General features: G+C 39.6%; 1 protein-coding gene across 1 annotated transcript in view; it reads left to right on the forward strand.

Annotated features, from left to right (window-relative positions):
- CFTR (CF transmembrane conductance regulator) overlaps positions 1 to 21,345 on the forward strand; it is a 162,535-nt gene that overhangs the window by 134,390 nt on the left and 6,800 nt on the right. The window contains exons 23-24 of the mRNA XM_041728196.1: positions 6,788 to 6,943; positions 15,838 to 15,927. Coding sequence (XP_041584130.1) covers positions 6,788 to 6,943; positions 15,838 to 15,927 — 246 coding nt within the window. The remainder of the gene's footprint in view (positions 1 to 6,787; positions 6,944 to 15,837; positions 15,928 to 21,345) is intronic.

Raw genomic sequence — 21,345 nt, forward strand, 5'->3', positions numbered from 1 at the left:
GACATTCAAGTTCCTTATATTTTGGTCCAGAAATCAGAAGTCCTATTTGTCATCTTTCAGTCCCTTTGCTTAGCACATTGCCTAGCTTACTATATGTTAAATGCATGCATGAATGAATAGCTTATACCTACTTCTAGGTGATATGATTGATTAGAGTATGAACTGATTGTTAAAATATTATTTTGAGCAGGTCTGTTAAGATTGTTATTTCTACTGCCTTGCCCTTAGAACATATAAGAGCATCTTGCTGTCTATAACAAGATGTCCCAAACATACTTTTTGCATGCTGACTCAAGAATATACTAAAATTCAGTATATTATCTTGATTATTCAAGAATCCTACAAGATCAGCTGTGGTCTAATTCATCTTGAAAAAAGAAAAAGAAGAAAAGATTTGAAAAGGACTTAAATAGACATCTCTTGTTTAATTTTTAATGGATTTCAGCATTTTTGCTGGGATGGTGTGCCTGAGTCCATTTAAGCTGCTGTAACAAGATATCATAGGCTAGGTGGCTTGTAAACAACAGAAATTTATTTCTCATAATTCTGTCTGGGAAGTCCAGGGACATGGTGCCAGCAGATTCATTGTCTGGTAAGAACCTACTTCCTCATAGATGTTTGTCTTGTCATTGTAACCTGATACAGTGAAAGAGGTGAGAGAGCTTTCTGGGATTTCTTTATAAGGGCATTAATCTCATTCATGAAGGTTCCACCCTTATGACCTAATCGCTTCCCAAAGGCCGACATATGAATTTGGGGGAGACACAAATATTCAGCTCATAGCATGGTGAAAGATTTTTAAAATCAGTATGTTATGTAAAAAAGTTATTCAGTCTTTATGTTAAAACATTTTGTCCATAACAATTATCTTAGGGAAGAGGTGTCTTATTATCTTCTTTGCTCCTAATTTAGACCTTTACTTCACAGAATCTGTACTTTAAATTTTATTTTCAATGCATGATAAATAGAGCAAGATTTTTACAACTTTTACTTTACTTTCAAGTAGTTGTTTTCTTAAAAGCTTTTGATTTTTTGCTGGAATTTTTTTTTTTAATTTTTTTTTTTTTATTTATTTATGATAGTCACAGAGAGAGAGAGAGGGGCAGAGACACAGGCGGAGGGAGAAGCAGGCTCCATGCACCGGGAGCCTGACGTGGGATTCGATCCCGGGTCTCCAGGATCGCGCCCTGGGCCAAAGGCAGGCGCCAAACCGCTGCGCCACCCAGGGATCCCTTTGCTGGAATTTTAATATCCAGATTACCTTCTCCCCAATAGAATATCTCTTCCTTTTTTTCCTTTTCTTTTCTCTCAAAATGCAGACTGGGATTCTAATTTGGAGCCAGGTCCTTCATGATAAACATAGACTTATCAAAATGCCTTAGGTGGTAAATTGTGTCTAACACAGTACTGGATGGTCTTCTAGTTAAATAGGTATTTAATAGTACTTCAAGGTCTATTCTTTTGGGTGAGCTTCCCTGCTTTCTTTATTTGTAGACTCTTCAAAATCCTGAGATGCCAGAAGCAATTTAAACAGTGTCAAGGGTAAAACAAGCGAACAAACAAACAGTGTTAAGGGTTCAGATGATGTCTGTTTGATTTGTGAAACACATATGGCATCCTGTCGTGATAGAAATTGGTATTTAGTAGCTGAATCATTCAGTAATTAAACTTAGAGTTATGAGGAGCATATTCTCAAGAACATATGTTAAGAATTATATTTCATTAATGGTAAATATATAAAAGGTACAGTAATTACCACTTTAGAGATCTAGATTTCATCTTACTTGGTATCTTGATTTCTGGAAACCACAGAAGATGAAAAATAAGTATAGTAGGTTTCCATCTGTTGCAATACTAAAATAGTGGCTCAAGCACTTTGAAAAGAATGTACTGAGACTGTTCTATTCATGGTACAGAGCAATTACAGCTAGCACCGAATTCAACATTGTGTAGCTGTCCACATAGTATTTTGATTTATCTTGATCCAAAATTCTCAGAAAGGAAGTTCACTGAAGTTACTAGAAATCACTGACTTGCAATTAGGATATACCTTAAAAGCTTACTTGCGGGAAGTACCCTGGCCTTATTCAATAGATCACTGAGAAGCCTGGAAAAACAAATCCCGGAAAAGAATTATTATGTGCCAATTATATAAACAAGAAGACTTTGTTAGATATGGACCAATAAGATTCCCTGCAGCTAGAAACATGTCAGACACGATGCAGTATCCTCAGTTCAATAATACAGAAGGATCAGAGAACAGCTACAAAACTAAAAAGCTAAACAAAAGATTTACAATTTGCCTCTCAATTAAGCCTTATATCAACATAAAAACTGAATTCTCTAGAACTTTCAGTATTTGCTTCTTGAAAGGGAACATGGTCATTTATCCTAGTTATTAGAACCTTGGCTAATGATATAGAGGTCTGGTCCTCAAGATGCTTTTGATAAAAAATTTGTGATATGGCTTTGTTATTTTTTATCTATTTATTTTTTAAAGTTTTTATTTAAATTCCAGTTACTTAACATACAGTGTGATATTAGTTTCAGTTGCACATATAGTGATTCTAGACTTCCATACAACACCTGGTGCTCATCGCAAGTGTGCTCCTTAATCCCCATCACCTATTTCATCCATCCCCCACCCACCTCCCCTCTGGTAACCAGCAGTTGGTTCTCCGTAGTTGAGAGTCTGTTTCTTGGTTTGACCCTCCCTCTTCTTTTTTCCCCCTTTGCTTATTTGCTTTGTTTCTTAAATTCCACATATGAGTGAACTCATATGGTATTTCCCTCTCTCTGACTGACTTAGTTCACTTAGCGTAACACTCTAGCTCCAGGGGCACCTGAGTAGCTCAGTCAAGTAAGCTTCTGACTCTTGATTTTGGTTCAGGTCATGATCTCAGGGTTGTGAGACTGACCCTGCACCAGGCTCCACACTATGGAGCCTGCTTAAGACTCTCTCTCTTCATCTTTCCCTCTGCTCCTTGCCTGCTCACGCTCGTTCTCTCTAAAAAACAAACAAACAAATAAATAAATAGAAATAAATACTTGCTAGCTCCATCCATGTTGAGGAAAATAGCAAGATTCCATTCTTTTTTATGGCTAAGTAATATTCCTATATATATGTATACATATATATATATATATCACATTTTTATCCATCAGTTGTTGGACACTTAGGTTGTTTCCATAATTTGACTATTGTAGATGGTGCTGCCATAAACATCAGGGTGCACGTATCCCTTTGAGTCAGGATATTTGTATTCTTTGGGCAAATACCTAGTAGTGCAATTGCTGGATCGTAGGGTAGCTCTATTTTTAACTTTTCAAGGAATCTCCAGACTGTTTCCACAGTGGCTGCACCAGTTTACATTCCCACCGATAGTGCATGAGGGTTCGTTTTCTCTGCATCCTTGCAAACACCTGTTGTTTCTTTTGTTGTTGCTTTCAGCCGTTCTGACAGGTGTGAGGTGATACCTCTTTGTAGTTTTGATTTGTATTTCCCTGATGACTGATGATGCATCAGCATCTTTTCAAATGTCTGTTGGCCACCTGGGTGTCTTCTTTGGAGAAATGTCTATTCTTCTGTCCATTTTTTAATTGGATTATTCATTTTTGAGTGTTGAGTTTTGTAAGTTGTTTACAGATTTTTGATATTAACCTCTTATCAGATTTGTCATTTGCAAATACCTTCCCCCATTCTGTAGGTTGCCTTTTAGTTTTATTGATTATTTTCTTCATTTGATATCCCAAGAGTTTATTTTTGCTTTTGTTTCCCTTGCCTCAGGAGACACATCTGGAAAGAAGTTGCTATGGCTGATGTCAAAGAGTTGACTGCCTGTGCTCTCTTCTAGGATTCTTATGGTTTCAGGTCTCATATTTAGGTCTTTAATCCATTTTGAATTTATTTTTGTGTCTGGTGTTAGAAAGTGGTCTAGTTTCATTCTTCTGCATGTGGCTGTCTGTTTTCTCAGCACGAATTGTTGAAGAGACAGGTTTTTTTTTTCTTCCCAAGAGAATATTCTTTCCTACTTTGTCAAAGGTTTACTAACCACTAAGCTGTGGGTCCAATTCTGAGTTTTCTATTGTGTTCCATTGATCTACGTGTCTGTTTATGTGCCAGTACAATAATGTCTTGATCACTACAGCTTTGTAATATAACTTGAGGTCTGGAATTGTGATTCCTCCAGCTTTGGTTTTCAAGGTTGCTTTGGCTATTTGGGGGTCTTTTGTGGTTCCATAGAAATTTTAGGATTGTTTCTTCCAGCTCTGTGAAAAATGCTCTTGGTATTTTGATAGGGATTGCATTAAAAGTGCAGATTGCTCTGGGTAGTAGAGACATTTTAGCAATATTTGTTTTTCCAATCCATGAGCATGGAATGTCTTTTGATTTCTTTGTGTCATCTTCCATTTCTTTCATCAGTGTTTTTTAGTTTTCAGAGTACAAGTCTTTCACCTCTTTGGTTAGGTTTATTCCTAACCAAAATCTTACTATTTTTGGTACAGTTGTAAATGAGATTGTTTTCTGAATTTCTCTTTCTGCCGTTTCATTATTGGTATATAGAAATGCAACAAATTTCTGTACATGCTTTAGTACCCTGCGACTTTACTGAATTTATCAGTTTTAGCAGTTTTTTTCGTGGGATCACTTAGGTTTTCTATATAGAGTATTATGTCACCTGCAAATAGTGAAAGTTTTCCTGCTTCCTTACCAATCTGGTTACCTTTTATTTCTTTTTGTTGTCTGATTAAATTTGTGATATGACTTTAAAGTAAATCACTTCCTCTTGTTGAACTTTCCTTCCCCCATACCTCACCTACACAAGGCATATTCAGATTGCTTATAAAAGCTTTATTGTTGTGGTTGAAAAATCATGACATATGATGAATATGTTTGTACAGCATGGGCTGAGTCAGAAATGGAGGTGTGCATATTACATTTTACAAGATTTTTAAATGAAACTTGATCTGATATTTGACCAAAATTAACTAAATTCGTTTGTTAGATCAACTAAATAAGTTTGTTCATTCATCTTCCTTCTCTCCCACTCCCCATCCCTTTCCCTCTTTTCCTTCCTTCCTTCTTTCTATCCATCCATCCATCCATCCATCCATCCTTCCATCTGTCTGATCTGTATGTCCATTTTTCCATCCATTCATTCTTCCATCTGCCTGACCCTCAGTCAATCTGAACAACCATTTATTGAGCACTTTATGTATACCCACCCCTGTGGCAGGTGGTGAGAATTCAGTGGAAAAGAATATAAACCACCCTGTTCTCGCTGAACTTAAATTCTTGGGTTAACACAGGAATAATCAAGAAAAAATAAATACAATATTTACTGCTTCTGATCAGTAGTATGAGGAATGTCAAAAACATGTTGTGTATAACTTTTGGTTTATCTGATTTTATCAGTTGTCTCAGAAACTAAGCATCTGTGAAAGCCTCATTACAGAGCTCTTATGAACAAAAGACATGGTGTCATTATTGCTTACCAACTTATCCCAAAGGCCTAGTTTATTACCAGATTCCAAATAAAGTATAAGTTATTATCTAAATAAGTTATTATCTAAAGTACCCTTTGTGGTCCATGAATTGGTTCTGGCTTATGAGCAGTTAGTGGTCTTTGATAAGTATAAGAATTGAGAGTAAGTATGTAGAAATTCGTTTTTATTATCTTTTCTTTTGAAGTACTGATTTGCAGTGGATCGGAAACTAAAAAAGCCAAAACAACAACAACAACAACAACAACAACAACAAAACAGGGCAACACAAAACTATTCTTTGCCACAGGTGGTGTAAAAAGCATTGCTCTAAAAGACCAGTGGCTCAGCTCTCCTATAAAAAAAGCTAAATATAAAAGAGAAACAGCAGTCATGTAAGGGGAAGGAAGTAAACATTTATTCAGTGTTACTAAGTGTTGGGCCATATTTCAGTGATCAGCTGATGGTTGCAGGAATGTCTGCCCACTCAGAGCATCTTCCTCCAGGTGCTCGGCAGCCCCCCTGGAGCACAGAGGTGGGACCCCCATGGGCTGCCTGAGCACCCACTCTCCCCTTGTGACACATGGCATTGGCACTTCCATTCTGTGCTCTTTGGTAACAAGAATAGGTTTTGTTTTTTCTTTCTTTTCCTTAATATCCGTTTTGCTTCTCCAGGTTCTCTTCCTGCCAGCCAGGGTAGATGTAAGAACTTGGTTTGACAACTGTCCAGGTGCTTATACACTGAGTGGCAAGGCTTGGCCTGCTTCTCTGGGAACACAGAGCTCACAGAACTCTTTCTTGTTTATTGTCAGGCCTAAACTGGTGCCTAATTTATTATGGACGGTATCTGAATGTTACAACTGTTTCAGATTCATTAATTTTCAATCTCATCTTCGCATTAGGAACTAGATCAAGCTTTATAGAGCCCAGCTTTTGGCTTGAGGCCACCCTTAGAAGTGGTACGCATGAAGACATTGTATCTTTGTTTTCCTTGGTGCAAAATGGGCATCTTTCACCTATATGCCATTAGTAAAGGTCAGTGATAAATGAAGGGTCCAGAATTAAGAGTCCAGCTCCTTCTGGCCAATTTCTGTATTCCTTTTCCAGAATTGTTTTGCTTCAGATCACTATTGGTCAGAGTTGGGAGCGTTACAGAAAGGTTTGAAAGAATAAGTTGAAATGTCCCCCTGGCGATAAAAAAAACAAGACAGTTCCAGTGTTTTTTAGTGAAGTATAACGCCAGATTACATTTGTGGTATGGTGTCTATGTCACAGGAGTAATTCTGTCTCTCTTGTTTTCTAGGTGGGCCTCTTGGGAAGAACTGGATCAGGGAAGAGTACTTTGTTATCTGCTCTTTTGAGACTGGTGAACACTGAGGGAGAAATCCAAATAGATGGCGTGTCTTGGGACTCAATCCCTTTGCAAGAATGGAGGAGAGCCTTTGGGGTGATCCCACAGGTAAGGCAGAAAGACTTAGTAAAAAAAAAAAATAAAAAGAAAGAAAAATTAATAACTATTTTTTTAACCATTATTTGACACTTAAATTCCAGAAAATCACATTTCCCTGTAAAATATATTTATTATTTATTGCTTTCTTTTTTTCTGCAATGCAGTATTTCCACAGGGAAAAAGAAAACTATCTATAAAAGTTTGGAACTCTCTGCCATCCAGTGATTGAACTATTAATAGTTTTGATCATCTCTCCCAGAAGACACAATCCACATGGGAGGATGGGACTTTCGTTTTTAATCAGTGTTTTTTTTTCACCCCCTCCTTCAGTGGTCTGAGCTCCAAGTTAGCAATCCCAGCAGGTTGAGAAATGCTTTGCAAGATATAAATGATGCTGCTGAAATAAGAAACACTTGGAAGCATGAAGTAGTAGAATTGAAAATAGAAAGTTTAATGACTGTTTTTTGTTCTTTGGATGAAACGAATCATGTCAGATTAATCTGTAGCCTCTTTTTTTTTAATGTCACTCTTCGATTTGGGTCACAAAGGGTCTCTAGCTTCACTGGCTTAGTAGCATTCTATCTGTGTCATTGTAGAAGAAGATTTCTTATATATGAGAGAAATAGCAGATCCAGTTTAAAATGATCTCAATGGAAACCAAGGAATGTATTTACTGGAGCCAAATCTGAAAGGCACATGTAGCATTTCTACTGGCATTTGCTTTCTTCTCTGTGGGCGCATTCACGGCTTTAGCTACCACATTGCTTCCTTTGTACTAATGAGCTGAATCCATTTCCACCAGCACATTCTAACAATTCTCTACATTTAACACAAAATTAAAATGCCAGGAGCATCTCCAGATTGATTGACCATAAATCTAGCCTGAGAAAAAAGCTTGTATTTCTTGATAGATTACTGTAGTGGAACATTTGCTTTCTTTTCACCTAAACAGGCACTAAATATTATAACTGCTAGATTGATGCTTTTAATTTTTTTTTGTCTAGACTTTGCCATATTGCCAGAAGCTTAATCCTGGTCGAACTTTTGAAAAACAGTTTTGTTTTTCAGAAAGAAAAAAAAAGATTGTCAGATGGTCTAAAGATAAAGAAACACTGAGAATACAAGTATCCCGAGGTGATAGCCTTAGGCAAGATAACAATGTTGACGAACACAGAATAGAATCTGGGTGTCTGGTTGTCCAAGAAGCGTTGCTGTTCATTTGACTCTAAGTCTCCCGGCCCCATTTTTAACTGCAAGTAGTGAAGCTTTTGGGTTTTTTTTGTTATTATTATTCACACCAATCTATGCATGATCACAAGTACAGCTTTAAAAAATAATTTCACTGGGAACCCTTGAGTTTATCTGCCTGTGATAGATTTTTTTAAAAATTAGATGTTCTATTTAAGGAACCTAAATGCAAGACCCAGAGAAAAACCAAATGAACCAGTTATGGAAATTCTGTGTCTTGCCTTTCTGCTGAAGTAAATCTTCCAAACCTGCCTTTATTTCATTTTCCCTCTTCTGTGGCTTCAAACATCATAAAATTATATAAACTAAACAAGACGTACTTTGATATGTGCCTTCAAAAATGCGTGATCATGCTAATACAGATGCATCTCATTATATGTTTTTATGACGCTGGTTTCTGGGACTGTCTCCTTGTATCACAGGGACATCTGTAGATAGGATATAAGGCTTTTTCTCCAGTGACATCTTAAGAACATTAAGTGAATGCCCGAAGAAGAGAGGGGAAACTCCTTGTGCCTTTTTAATATCCTAAGTAGGAGATGCTTTTATTTTCCTAACTTTCCTTGAGAAGTTCAAATTAAGTAGTTTTTTCTTCTTTGCCTGGAGTTTGATCTTAAAAAAAGAAAAAAAGAAAGAAGGAAGAAAGGGTTAAAAATCCAAGAACTGTATTTTGTTTGCTTTTCCATCTCTCTTCCTTCCATCCTTCTGACCTTGCAAGGGCATCTCTGACATGGAAACATGAGATAGCTCTGGGTCAGTTAGTCCCTTGTTTTTAGACACACGAAACAGGAACAGACCAAACAGAACTTTGAACAAAAAACTTTTTCTCTCCCTCATAGTGATCCTGAGGCATCAGTTGTGGCATCACAAGATGTCATTAGTTGAGGCAAGTTCTTGCTCCGCGTCTGTGTTTGTGTGTGTGCGCACACGTGTGCATGCATGCATTCTCTCCTACAGCTGGAAAGCAATCTTGGAGAATGCACCAGCCTGGAGAAAAGGGTACGATGTACATTTCAAGGTGGAGCCTTCTTTAACTTGTCCCACTTTACCTGTAAGCTCGGTCTGAGGGCATGGAGAGGAGGCAGGACAGCCTATAGTCAGACTCCCATTGCCTTAGGCAATTCGGACATCAAGACTAGACATTGTTTATTAGCCTTGAACTTTGTTAAGCACTTTATTATTGAAGGACAAAAAAACAATTTTTTCTTTTTTAGGATTTTATTTATTCTTGAAAGACACACAGAGAGAGGCAGAGACATAAGCAGAGGGAGAAGCAGCCTCCCTGCAGGGGGCCCAATGTGGGATTCGATCCCAGGACCCTGGGATCATGACCTGAGCCAAAGGCAGGTGCTCAAGCAGTGAGCCACCCAGGTGCCCCCAGAAAAACAATTTTTAAGCATATTTGTAGAACTTCAATTATGACTTTGAAAGGCTGCAAGCTGTTTTAAGTAAATGATTAGGTCTATACTTGGAATGAGACCTTATGACCTGGAAATAACCCATGCCCGCATATGATTCCACCACAGGGTTGGAATGACTTTTGCTATGAAGGGTATCAATAGGGCCAAGACACTGATCTGTAGATTCGAGCGATGGAATTGGGAGTGCCTCAGTTCTCATTCAGTGTAATAATAATTAATGATTTCATAATTAGTTGTGAAACTCCTATATGCTTAAAATTAGAGCATACTATCATTCTATATGCTATAGATTCTATAGTTATGTAAAAGGCATTGAGGTCTCCATCCCACCTATGAGCTTCCAATGAGAAGTTCAAAACTGACGTCAGAGAGTAGAAGAAGAAACCAAAATTACCGTTTTGGTTACCAAGGATAGTTAATTATACCTAGTCATGAGTCAAGGCATGGGTCTGCTCAGGGGTCATTGTGGGTAATTACGAGGGTGAGTACAGCCGTCAGCCCTGCTGTAGCTGCTCTAGCAGGTCACTGTCACTGTATCCTCCCTCTTTTCTCCTCCCACCGCTATGAACAGATGAGTACGGGCCCTTTCACAGAGCAGGTGGGAATTAAGGTGGGTCATAATGGGCCATAGCATTTGTAGATTTTGGAAAGGTTGGGGGCAGGGTGTTGTGGAAAGCATATTCCAGGATCCCAGACAGACTGGGATATTATGAACAAGTACAGAGAAGGGGATTAGAAAGAGTTGGGGCGCAAAGGACAGGGGAGGCCATGTGTTAGGGAGTATTAGGGGAAAGGGGGAAAGACCTGGTAAGTACTGATACACCCCAGTGGGGAATGAGTTCACTCTTGTTGGGCCAGGAAGAGAATCGTGAAAGGGTACTGGAAGCACCTGCTGCGTGTGCAGGGCAGACTTCCAGAAAGGCGCTGGAGAGGCAGGAAGTAGAGGTGAGAAACTCTCCAGTTGTCACGTGGTAAAGTCCTAGACAATAGTGAAGACCACAGTGAGGGCAGGGTGCCAAACTCAAGGGAAAAGAGAAGGGATGCCTGCCTGGCTCACTGGGTAGATCCTGTGGCTCTTGACCTCAGGCTCGTGAGTTTGAGCCCCACAATGCGGGGGGAGGGCGGGGTGTAGAGTTTGCTTGGAAAAAAAGAAAAAAAAAGGGAGAAGAGCAGAATAACCAGTGTGGATATTAGTATGACACAACCACTATTTCTGAGCTGAAAATTTTATCAATTTTGTCTGATCTGAAAATCATTGTTAAAAATGCTCTCTCTCAACAAGTGTATAATGGAAAGTTGTAGCATAAAAGGTTGAGAAACATTAGATGACTTTCCAGGAAACAAATATCTGAACATCTTACGTGCACGCATTTACACATAAGTAAATTATATGTACATTAACATGGTAAGATTATCCTCTATTCTAAATCTTAAACATTTTTGACTAATACTTTGTTTACCTTGTTCTCATTTAATAGATATTCTTCAGAGCCAAACAACACTTATTTTTTAGACATTCTATAATGCAACCTCAGAATCTTGATTTGTGGGAATTGGATAGATTTCTATTGTACACATTCAACTTATAATAAAATTTTGCAGACATTGTCAGGAGGTAGGATCAGAGCCTACCTTAGAAGCCTGATGCTTCTAAGCAGTGGGGCCACATTTTAGCAGAACTATATGTGAATTTGTGTGTGTGTGTGTGTGTGTGTGTGTGTGTATTTTTTTCCCTTCTGATCAAAACAAAACAGCATTATAAGCATAAGGAAAGGAGTCATTCCTCCCACTTATTTAATTTATGCTATATTCAATCACCATGGAAGCCAGATTGCTTTTTTGTTTCATTTGACACCCAAGACTAACACACGCTGCCTGCTGCAGTGGTATGTGACCAGCTCTGAGCACCCCACAGAGGCTCGGCCACCTTCACTGAGTTTAGAAGTTGAGGAATCAGCTTCAGGAAAGAGATTAGTCAGCTGGTGAACAATGGTGCTCTCTTTATTCTTCCTGGAGTCCCAAGAATTGCTCTTTATGCCATACGTCCATGATATTAAATAAATATCAAATATTTGCACATCCTAGTTTTCCTATTGGTGACCAGTTTCTTAGAGGATCATTGTGATTTTTAGTTTCAGGTGTATTTTTTGCTGTATAATCCATCTTACTGTGTCACCTTGGCCAAGCCACATAACTTCTCAGGGCCTTGGCTGTTTCATTTGTAAACCTGGGAAAAGGACATAGGTGACCTGCAGGGACCTTTCAGCTTTAGAGATGCCTTTGTGGAAACTTCAAACAGTTTAGAAAACAGAACCGAGACACCTGCTGGCACTTCTGAAAGGAAGAGATACTATTTATAAGACAGGAATGAAATGTTTAGTTAATTGTGTGAAATTTAATTTGAGCTAAACCAGTCCATTCAGTCAATTTTTTATAATTAAAATTAAAGCATTACTTTAATGCTAGAAATAAACAATAGGCCTATAGAGTTTCTGAGTGGGATCAAATCCACTACATCTGAGGCTATGGGATGTCTAATTTCCACGGCTTCCTTCCTTCACAATTTTGAATATATATCTATTTCAGATAAAATGAACATATAACATATTGCCATACACTTGAAAAGTATTACATGTAAATTATTAAACTATAATGAGATAAAATGAGGCATACCATTTCCCAAAGATGATGTAAAAAGATCAAAGTTTTATTTATTTTTTTATTTTTTATTTTTTTAAGATCAAAGTTTTAATGGATAGTTAGTATTATTTCCTTCAAGTCTGGCCATGGGAAGAATGTCCAGGCTGAGATTCTTAGAATGTATAAAAAAAACCGAAGAAGTGAAATAAATCCACGTGGCTGTGGTGGAAAAAGGGAAGGTATAGAGCAAGGTGCTAAATGAGCCTGAAGAGATACAAGGTGCTAAATCACGTAGGGTCTGCAGGCTATCTTCAGGATTTTACATTTTGCCTTGAGTGTTATGGAAAGCCAAAGGTTTTTAAAGATTGAGGACAATCCAACTTATATGTGTAGCAGTTGCATTGGTTGCTAACTAAAAATAGACTGGAAGGGAGGCAAGAGTGAGAAGACGGATGTCAATTAGAGGTTCGTAACTGTTCCAGAGAGCCACACTGGCGTTTTGAACTATGTGGTGGCGGTAGGGATGGAGAAATAACTGGATTTGAGATACATCTGAGGGGAAAATCCACAGGACTGATGATTGATTTCATCTGGGAGGATCGAGGAGAAAGATGACCTCTGGATTGAGGAAGTGAAGTTGCTATGCACTTATCAAAATGGGAAGGCCTATAGGTAGAGCAGGTTTGAGAGGAAAGGCGTCCTTTCCCCATTTTACCATGAGAACACTGAGGCTCCGGAGCATGGGCTCCTGTTTGCAGGTCGACCTCCTGGCCAGAGCTGCATGGTCACAGCATCTCAGTGAGCCCCATTACCTTTAATCCCTTCTGTGGCTGCTTTGTTGTTATGATACCTTTGGCTTCCCCCCAGCGTCCTCCAGAATAATGACATTATTCTATTCTATTCTATTGGGTCAAATTAAAATTCCCTGTTGTTCTGTTCCAGGGGTTGGGTAAATGTCCTTGAAGGTTACAAAGACACTGTAGCCCATATAAAAACCTTTCCACTCAGGTGCTGCCTGGGGGGAGGAAGCCAACCGCTCCCTTCATGGTGTAGGAGCTGAGCCTGTAGCCAGGGTACGGCTAGCAATGCTCATGCCAAGACTGCCGCTGAGCACTGATTGGCCCCTTTCTAGGCCCACTGGGCTGCTTCTACACAACCTTACTCATTCCTGAGCTCCAGATCAGAGGTGAAAACTAGCTTGCGCAGGACTAGAGATGTTGTGCACATACTTGGAACAGACACCCCTGGGCTTGAATTCCAGCTCTGCTATCCGCCAGCCGAGTGCTGTTAGAAAAGTCACTTAACCTCCCCCAGCTGTGAGATCCTTGTATCCCATAATAGGATTTATTCCATTAGGCTGGTTGAAAGTTGAAAAGAGATAATGCGTGTAAAGGGCCGTACCTGGCCTATGGTAAACGTGCCATAAAGTGAAGCTCTGTGTTCCAGAGCTTGATGCCCAGTGGAGACAACGTCTCCAAAGCATGTAATGTATTGTCTGGTATTTCATAAACCCTCACAGTTGTTATTTTCTGTCTTTCTCTATAATGCAAGAAACCTTTTATACAAAGAACCACAATATTAAAGGAAAAAAAAATGTAAAAGACAGCAAAGAGCAAAATTGCTTTGGTAAGCCTTTGAACTTTAGGTACTAGATAAACCCAATTGCTAAATAATGAATTGATTCAGGTTTTCAGAGCCGCTTCTTATTTGATTCTTAGTTTATCAGAATTCCCCGATAATTCTCTTTGTCTGCTCTCTTTAGTTTCTTTGGATATTACTTTCATTTCCTGGGAAGCTTGGAGAAAGATGCACAAATATATCCATCATCTTAGGAGTCATATATTCATCCCTTATATCCGCCTCCGTAAAGCAATATAAGTTCCCCTAAGGAAGATGATTTTTTCTTTTTAAGAGTGAGAGAGGGAGCACAGGAGCACAAGAAAGTGGGGGAAGCAGGGAGGGGCAGAGAGAGAGAGGGAGAGAGAGAATCCCAAGCAGGCTCCATGCCCAGCACAGAGCTGAGGTGGGGCTCGATCCTCACGACCCTGAGATCATGACCTGAGCAGAAATCAAGAGTCGGACACTTAACCCACTGAGCCACCCAGGCGCCCCTAGGAAGATGATGTTGATGCAGGTTACGAAATACCAGTATAAGTCTTCCTGTTGCCCTCTCTAGAGATTTTTGGTGCAACTTGATATTTAAGCCATACGACACTCCCTAGGGATTGAGGTCTTTAATGTGACCCTCTTTGGATCTTGCCGCCACGGTGAGGATACCCTGGTTCTGCCCAAGAGCCACAGAGATGGTTAATCTGGGGCCCTCCTGTCTTGTGCAGTTCCTTATGGATCAGATGGATGCTGAGCTTTCTCTCTGGCTAAGGCAATTTGTGGAAACTAATAATTTCAAAAAATGTAGTGCTTAATTCTCTTCAGTGGACATAATCAAAGGCAAAAGAAAAAAGGCAAAGAAAATATTATCCTGAATGTTAACATCAAAAGTACTTTGCAGTTCGCTCATATGTACAAGGAGAGGACGCAATATTAGTATTATTGTGTCATCAGCACTTCGCAGTGAGAGTGGTTTTCTTTTAAAAAATATTTATAGCCAAAAAAAAAATATTTATAGCCACATGAGCAGACCTCAGTAACCGCAATATGGCAAGGAGGGTGTCTCAGGGTGACAGCTGTGCAGTACTCCTTGCAGGGCATCACCTGGTCATCCCATCATCTCAGTGGGATCCACCTCCTCTGTTACATGCACTCACCTAAACAAATACTTGATTTCCATTTTTTTTCAGTGATTTCTAAGTTGTGGCTTTCTCCTGGTTGTACAAGTAGAGATGTGCCTTGGTTTATAGACCAGATGAACATGTATGTTTAAATAAAGGGTCCGTAAATTCAAACAATTGCAAAATCCTCTAGGACGCTAGACTTATCAAAGAAATCCAAGGAAAATATATGGATAAAATAGGAATTTGTTCTAACAAGTAAATTATAACTCATAAGCATACACTATTTAACTGATTTTATGCTGTATTTACTCTTAGTAAGGAAAAGTCCTAGGAATAAAACAAAATTTTAATTTCCCACAACTTACAATGATCTTAGTTTCCTTCTCCTAAGGATATTGGGACTAGATAAGTGTTCACAGGGGGCTTCCAATGTAGCTGGGATGTTTTATTTCTTTAAAGAAGACACAAAACAACTATGGTAAATTTTTAAAATTTAAGAAAACCAGTGGTTCCTGGGTGGCACCGTGGGTTAAGCATCCAACTCTTGGTTTCAGCTCAGGTTGTGATCTCAGGGTCTTAAGATCGAGCCCCACGTTGGGCTCCGCAGTCTCCTGAAGACTCTTGCTCTCCCTCTGCCCCCCCCCCCCCGCCCCCTGCGCGTGCTCTCTTTCTCTTTCTCTCTTGCAAGTAAAAATATAAATCTAAAAAATAAAATTTAAGAAAACTAGATGGTAAGTACATGGCTATTTGTTGTTGTTTTAAAGTATTTTTTTTCTGCTTCAAGTATTTTGCAATACAATAATGGAAACATACGAAGGTGTTTAGGTTATTCATACTTTCCTCTTTTTCTTTATTGCTATAGAAAGTATTTATATTCTCTGGAACATTTAGAAAAAACTTGGATCCCTACGGACAGTGGAATGATCAAGAAATATGGAAAGTTGCAGATGAGGTAAGGATGCCAACTGAAGTAATTTTGAAAAAGATTGCTCAGCCACACACACACACACACAAGTGGTTGTCATAACCGAGATCACTTACACACTTACTTCGTGCACATATGTGTGTGTACAACCTTGAAGTGGAGAATACTAACACACTTGGAGCCCCCACTACTTTGGACTAGACCTACCCTTTCTCTGTGTTGAGTCTTCAGCTCTTAGACCCCAGAGGCAGCACTGCCTTCTTCCTCAGTGTCCATCAGGGGCAGACCCAGGAACTTTACAGGGCTCCAGGATCGTTTGATTCCAAGGACCATCTCTCCCCACCTTCTCGCCCACCCTCTCTGTCTGGGTCCTGAAGCATTCTCAGCACTAGGAGAAGCTTTGGCATAACATGGAACACTTCTCTAGGAAGCATGGGTTTAGCTCAGAGAAATGACGATCCCTCTAGAGCACCTGCAAAAGGCTGCGGTCGTCTCTGGAAGTCACCAGAAGTCAGCTGCTTTCAGGGGATGTGGCTGTGAGCCTTTCTAGGCGGAGTCCCATGGCATGCTCCCTTCCTTGAGGTCGGTGGGACCATCAGGAAATATGCGGATTAAAATGGAATCAAAATTACCAAATAATACTTTGTATTTACCCATTAGGGTGGTTCATTATAGTTGAAGGCATCAAGTGGAAGAATTTAGAGTGCTGGGAGCAAAATTCTTGATTTCCTTAACAGAATACCCCAGCTGTAAGGTATCATTCTTGGACATGGAGGCATTATATGGAAGAAAAGGAGAACATAAACTGTTCTATTTCATTACATTTGAGGCTTACATCCAAAGCCCTAGTTAGGGGTAGACTATAATTATGGGACCTAAGAACATTGAGATTCAAAGGTCTTCTTAGAGAACAACTTTATTCCACTATTTCCCATAGTTTGGCCCAATTCTGTTTTTCCCGAATGTTCTTCCCACCCTGTGGACTGGATCTTGCCAGGAGCTTTGACATGCTTGTGAGGGTGAAACACTTACCCCCTGAGTGCCCAACCTTAATATGCCCCTCATAAAATACACTTAGATTAGCTATTTTTATTATCAAAGTTTCCTTATTACCCAACAAACAGAAGTTTTAAAGAAAACATTAACTAAATTGCAAGTGGCACATTTGGAGATCTTTGATGTGACTTCAGAGAATGAGCTATAGGAACACGGTGTGGTGGGGCAGGACCTGGGGAGGAAGACATTAGACTTTATAAAATCAGCAACTGTTGCCAAGTCACAATCAAATTTACAGGAAGTCAAGATCATAAAAACCTAAAATTTTAGAAGACACGGTTAAAATTTTAAACACCAGTATAGTGCATACATATTACCTGTCTAGATATGCATTTGATAAACTCATATTTGGCTCTTTTTTTTTTTTTTTACCTACTTTAAGAAATGCTTTGTCATTCATAAACCAAGATGATGATGCTGTCCTTACGTTCATGCCATGTGCTTTGAGTAGTGATGATAATTTTCTGTTGAGGAGGCCCCAAAGGTAGCACACACATAAGCAACAGTCCAGAGGAGCAGAGAGGCAGAAAATCATTGGTTTAAAGAGTTACAAGTCCTGGGCTTTTGTCCACGTGGCTGGTCATACAATTTATCCAAACAGGAACATTTTGGGGCGTGTCAGTTTCTAAACTGGACAGGATGCTGGGACCAAGGGCATAAACCGGTACTGTCCAGGGCAAACCGGGACGTATGGCATCTCATCCAGTCCTCTCTGTGACCTCGGTATGACTTGTGTCAATAGAGAGACATGAGCTGAGTAACAGCAGATTAGCCAAACACCTGACTCTTATCTCAACAGCGCCTCCTTTGTAATTCCGCTTTCCCCCAAGTGAAAATCAGAAGTACACACGATGACACCACCAGGCCAAGAAACACTTCATTCCTACCTCGCAGTTGTCCCCACACTCCAGCACGAAACTTTGTTCTTGTTGATGTGGACTAGGTTTCGTGAGGCCATGAGGATCGTGCCTAGTTACTGGTCCTAAGGCTTAGAAGCCGAGCGAGCGTAAATAGCCCACGTTCATCTCCGCACGCTGAGCCTCATCATTCTATGGGTGCACGTGTGCGTCCCAAAGTAGGGAAAAGGGGTGTCTATCTAAGACCTTGGACTGAGATGGTCTCATTTTCCCATCTCCAGATGACTCCGAGCCAGATAGCTTCTCCCCAGGAGCACTGACTCTATCAGTTGTGTAGACCAAGAGAATTTCAAGAGACTGGGGAAAAAAAAAATAGACCCCTAACATTGTGGCTCAATAGATTGCTAAGGTTGTTGTGACCTTTGAGGCATACACGTTACGGACAAGCCCAGGGCCTGGCAAATAATAGGTATTAAGTGACTCTTCGCTAGTATGATCCTGTTTCCATGTGATCTTCACCTGGCCATCCTTCAAATGTTGATGTTTCACAGAATCCTTATAATAGTCTTATTTTACTTATTCTTCCTGGGAAATTTACCTCTCAGCTCGAACTAATGCCACTATGCTGAGACTCCCAAATCTGCCAGTCGGCTCCCTGCCTGACACCTCTGCGCGGACGAGCCCCTTGTCTCCATAGTGACTTTTTCTGCCCCAGTGCACACAGCTGTCCTGTGTTCCTAATTCAGCAAATGGCACCAGCACCCTCTAGGTGCCCAAAGCCAAGACCTGGGACTTAACTCTTGATTCCCGACTTCTTCACCTCTCCCCACCTATCAAGTCCAATTAATGCCACTTCCTGCAAATATCTAGAATGTTCCCATCCCCATCTGACACCACTCTTAACTCTCATGGGGGAGTTTGAAACAGACTCCTCACTGATTTCCCTCCCATTGGCTTCCTACAGTTCATTCTGCTCTTTGTGGCTCTGGTGATCTTTCTTAACCCTGTATCTGATCACTTGTTTCTCCCCTTCTGCTTCTTTGTCATCCTTTAGACAAAGTCCACCCTGGTTAAGGTGGTTTCCAAGGTCCTTCATGATTTGATCTTTGCTTGCCTTTCTAAACTCATGCCCCAGTCTCCCCTTGCTTACCACGATCCAGCCTCTAAAGCACCATGTGCTCTCTGATGTCCAGAGGTTTTTTTTTGTTTTTTTTTGTTTTTTTTCTCCTGCTGTTCTCTGTACCTGGGAAATCCCACCAGCCCCTGCTCATTATTCAGGTCTTTTCTTCCCATATCACTTGTAGCAACCTGCCCTGAGGCTCCAGTCCTGAGGGAGGAACCCCTCCGAGGTGTGTCCTATACCCTCAGCCCTTTCATAGCATTCTTCTCCCTGGATAGACTCACCTCTGACCTTGTCCCCATAAGACTGTAAATCCCTTGAGGGCAGGGGGGATGTCCCATTCACTGCAGTATTTCCAGGACTTACGGTAGTGTCGGGATGTGGATGGTGGTCAGTAAATATTGGTTGATCAAATGAACAAATAAATGGCTTCATTCGGTTTTTTAAATGAAGGATTAGATTCATTTGTTTAGGTGAATAAACAGATGATTTGCCTGTGATCCATCTCGAAGATAACCTTGTGATTGGTACACAACAGGTGTTGCCATTAGCAACGAGCACGGCCTTGAGAAGTCTGAGGGGCTTGGTGGATGCTGCACGGCCGCATCCTTAGACTTCGGGTTCACTGGCTCTTGCTGCCATGAGCTTTCTTAGTTGTCTGTGGCTGAAGCAGCCTATCTGTTGGTTTTAGAACAAGGGCTTTTTGGTAACTGTTTGCTTTTTAGATAACTTATAAAATAGTTCCCTTCCTAACACATTGATAGCTAGATATTTTAAAGAGCAAGCTACATAGAAGACAGTGGCCTTTTAAGTGGAAAATCTGCCCTGGAAAACCTGCAGAGCAGCAGAAGCAGTGCTTAAAGGAGTTGAGAGTGTCTATTTTTATAACTACCTGCTAATGGACTATTCAGTCCAACCGCAATTCACTTTTCTGGGTTTTTTTTCCCCCCTGTTTTCTTGTCACAAGAGCAAACTCTTGCTCCATAATAACATTCCAGAGTGTGGCAATAGCAAGAGTCAACATTTTGAAGAAAATATCTGGTCCTTTACAGACCATAATACATTTTGTTTAGCCTGATATGTCACAAGACAAAATTTTTTCCTTGTAAATACATGATTTTTCAGCTCAACCGCATAAAGCTGGCCAAGTCTTTTGTTATGAAGTTGTTCATATCCACAAACTGGTGATGATACTTTTATGTGTTTTTCATGCTAAGTTGGAATAAAAATAATAAGAAGTGTTTGGATTCTAGTAGATTTTAATTTACCTTAATTTGGACAGAGGTAAGCTAAAATTTATATTTATTTTAAACTACTGAAAAATAATGTGATATATGTAACTAACATTATATCAGGAACATATATATATATATACACACACACACACACACACATATATATATATAAATGTGTATATGTTAATATATAAAGAATTCTGCTATTAAGCTACTAAATTAGATTATCTCTGTGGCAATTACCTTTTCAATCTTTTTTTTTTCTTTTCTCACAGCCCTATCAACAGTAATTTCTCACTTATTATTTTTCTCCCCACCTGGACCATGAGTTTCTTCAAGACAGGGCCTAGTGTTATTCATCTTTGAATCCCCAAGTCTGCCATAGTACCTAGAATTTAATAGACCCTCATTAAGAATCTATTAAAGACTGTGTGACTGAGCACTGAGCAGTCATTTACATTCAAATAATCATTAGGTTAATTTAAGCCGTTCTTACCAGCATATAAAGTTGGTTACACATAGAGTTATGGTAATAACTTTGTAACTTTCCAAAAACATTCATTAGTCTGTCTGGCCTCCCACTGTCTCTCCAAAACCTATCACAACATCTGGCAGAAAATAGGCAATTGATCAATTTGTCAAATATTTACTTACTTCAAAACTTAAAGCTTTGCTAGCTCATGTTGATCTTTCTCTAGTGAATGTGATTTTTTTTTTTAACTATACTTGATAGTGAGTAAAACAGTAAGATAGGAATGTTGCAAAATAGACCCTAGGTTGTTCTATCTCACTGTCATTTATTTCTTATAATTTTGTTCTCCAAATATGGACAGTGATAAGTATTTAGGTACTTAATTATTTTCTTAAGAAATAGTTTTCATCTGGGAAAAAACACACAAAATATAATAGTATGGTGGCTAGGGAAATTATCGTGTGATCAGTGTGGATCTAGAGAGAGAACACTGTATGTGCCATTACATTTTACCAATATCTCAACCTCGTTATTAGAGGTGTGATATAAATTAGTAGTGTTGCAGTACTTCCTCCTAATGTCCTCCGCAAGGCAACTTATGAAGGCAAAAATCTTACAAATCTTGTCATACCAGGGTAGTGTCTCAGTGACCAGGCCCATGTCCTTGGGATTCCCCAAGTTCTAATAGTCGTTAGGATGGATTAG

The sequence above is a fragment of the Vulpes lagopus genome, chromosome 13, assembly GCF_018345385.1.
Source record: "Vulpes lagopus strain Blue_001 chromosome 13, ASM1834538v1, whole genome shotgun sequence".
NCBI classification, from domain to species: Eukaryota; Metazoa; Chordata; class Mammalia; order Carnivora; family Canidae; genus Vulpes; species Vulpes lagopus.